Source organism: Cebus imitator, unplaced genomic scaffold, assembly GCF_001604975.1.
Source record: "Cebus imitator isolate Cc_AM_T3 unplaced genomic scaffold, Cebus_imitator-1.0 Scaffold124, whole genome shotgun sequence".
In the NCBI taxonomy this organism is placed as follows: Eukaryota; Metazoa; Chordata; class Mammalia; order Primates; family Cebidae; genus Cebus; species Cebus imitator.
Window position 1 is genome coordinate 5408393 of NW_016107439.1, and position 2818 is coordinate 5411210.

The following is a 2818-nucleotide window of genomic DNA, read 5'->3' on the forward strand; positions in this document are numbered from 1 at the left end:
TTGAAGAACATGTTTTTAAAGTTAAATTCTCATTTTTAACTAATGTAAGTAATTCCTTAGTAATATATGGAGACAAAAATCATGTTTTTTCCATAAGAAGTAAAAAAAGAAGTAAAGAAATCTTCTGTGAGGCACTCTGATACTTTAACCTAAAAATATATTGGGGACAAAAGACATAACACACATGAAAGCACCTGGTTCAAGAGTTAGTATATCATTTCTTTAAAACAACAAACAAACATTTTAACTGACTCGACCTCAACATCAATGAATTCGGGAGGAGTCCTAAGCTTTTCAACAATATTGATGGAAGCTGAAGTAAGGGAGGCCATGCGCTAGGTAAGCTAGGGTGGCACATGAGATGGCTCGCAGGGCTGGTCTGCAGAGGGAGAGATCTTTGAGGATGAAGGTGTTATATAGATTCAACAACTTTGGCGGCAAACTATCCGAAGTGATGTTGGGACTTCCCTGTTTGGAACAAAAAGTTGGAGAATGTGTCTACTTCAAAGAAGAGAGAATGAGAAAGGCAGTGTGGAGAAGGCAGTGTGGAGAAGGGAATCTGTGTCCTGGAAACATCTTTAGACCTATTTCTGCAATAAAATTTCTTTTGGTGAAAGTATGGTGTTGGAATGTATACTCTTTGCAGAGATATTACTTGTTTTGGTTTCCCAAATACCTTTCATTTATATGTGCATCTTTTATATCCACACCCACAATACATGCCACGTACACAATACATGCCACATACACAGACCCACACACACAGAATTAAAACTTGATAGAAGTTTATAACATCTGTCTCAGATGGAGCTATTTCTGCTTCTAATGTTTTGTCTTTCTTGTTCATGTAGAGCATTGTGTGAGCATTCCAAAGGACGCTGTGAGTCTGTTCTTGGGATTGTGGGCCTACAGTGGCCTGAAGACACAGACTGCAGTCAATTTCCAGAGGAAAATTCAGACAATCAAACCTGCCTGATGCCTGATGAATATGTGGAAGGTTAATATTAAAATTAATTACAGTGGGTATTTAACATGGATGAACATGTTACCTACCTTTTGAACTTCTTCTATTTATGGTTTCTTGTTTGTTTGTTTTCTGTTTAGTTGCCAGTCAGGCTGCTTAGGTGAGTGAATTTGTGAACTTAATTGCATTGAAGAATTTGGCACTCATCTGTTAGATATTGCATTCATTTTAAAAATAATGAAGTTATCTTCTATTTCTATTCTTTAATTTTTGTGGGTACATAGTAGGTATATATATGTATGGGGTGCCTGAGATATTTTGATACAGGCATACAATGCATAATAATCACATCAGGTAAATCACATCACCCCAAGCATTTATCCTTTCTTTGTGTTACAACCAATCCAGTTATACTCCTTTAGTTATTTTTAAATGTACAAAAAATTATTGCTGATTATAGTCACTCTGTTGTGCTATCAAATACTAGATCTTATTCATTGTATCTAACTATATTTCTGTACCAATTAACCATCCCTGGTTCTTCCCACTACTACTCTTCGAAGACACTGGCAACCATTGCTCTGCTTTCTAACTCCATGACTTCAATTGTTTTAATCTTCAGCTTCCACAAATAAGTGAGAACATAAGAAGTTTGCATTTCTGTGCCTGGCTTATTTCAGTTAACATAATGACCTCTTCTTTTATCCATGTTGTTGCAAATGACAGGATCTCATTCCTTTTTAAGGCTGAATAATACTCCATTGAATATATGTACCACATTTTCTTTATCCATTCATCTGTTGATGGACACTTAGGTTCCAAATCTTGGCTATTGTGAATAGTGTTGCCACAAACGTAGTGCAGATATATCTTCTATATACTAGTTTATTTTCTTCTAGGTATATACCTAGCAGTGGGATTGCTGGGTCATGTAGTAGGTCTATTTTTAGTTTCTTGAGAAGCCTCTAAATTGTTCTCCCTAGTGGTTGTACTAATTTGCATTCTCACCAATAGTGGGTGAGGATCCCGTTTTCTCCACATCCTTGCCAGCATTTGTTATTGTCTGTCTTTTGGATACAAGACATTTTAATTGGGGAGAGATGGTATCTCATTGTAGTTTTGATTTGTATTCATCTGATGGTCAGTGATGTTGAGCACCTTTTCATATGCCTGTCTGTCATTTGTATGTCTTCTTTTGAGAAATGTTTTTTTCAGATCTTTTGTCCATTTTTAAATCAGATTTTTTTCTTTTTTTTTTCCCCATTTATTTACTTTATTGCATTTTAGGTTTTGGGGTACATGTGAAGAACATGCAAAATTGTTGCATAGGTACACACGTGGCAGTGTGATTTGCTGCCTTCCTTCCCATCACCTACATCTGGCATTTCTCCCTTTGCTATCTCTCCCCAGCTCCCCACACCCCACCGTCCCTCCCGTATTTCCCCCCAACTGATCCCAGTGTGTAGTGCTCCCCTCCCTGTGTCCATGTGTTCTCATCATTCAACACCCGCCTATGAGTGAGAACATGCAGTGTTTGATCTTCTGCTCTTCTGTCAGTTTGCTGAGAATGATGGTTTCCAGGTTCATGCATGTCCCTACAAAGGACCCAAACTCATCGTTTTTGATGGCTGCATAATATTCCATGGTGTATATGTGCCACATTTTCCCTATCCAGTCTATCGTCGATGAGCATTTGGGTTGGTTCCAGGTTTTTGCTGTTGTAAATAGTGCTGCAATGAGCATTCGTGTGCACGTGTCCTTATAGTAGAACGATTTGTAATCCTTTGGATATATACCCAGTAATGGGATTGCTGGGTCAAATGGAATTTCTATTTCTAGGTCGTTGAGGAATCG

At 37.8% G+C, this 2818-nt stretch overlaps 1 protein-coding gene across 2 annotated transcripts in view; it reads left to right on the plus strand.

The window, feature by feature from the left end:
• Nucleotides 1-2818, plus strand: part of CORIN (corin, serine peptidase) — a 271320-nt gene that overhangs the window by 200170 nt on the left and 68332 nt on the right. For both annotated transcript variants that reach the window (XM_017540328.2, XM_017540330.2), the window contains one exon: nt 852-997. In XM_017540328.2, the coding sequence (XP_017395817.1) occupies nt 852-997 (146 nt within the window). The remainder of the gene's footprint in view (nt 1-851; nt 998-2818) is intronic.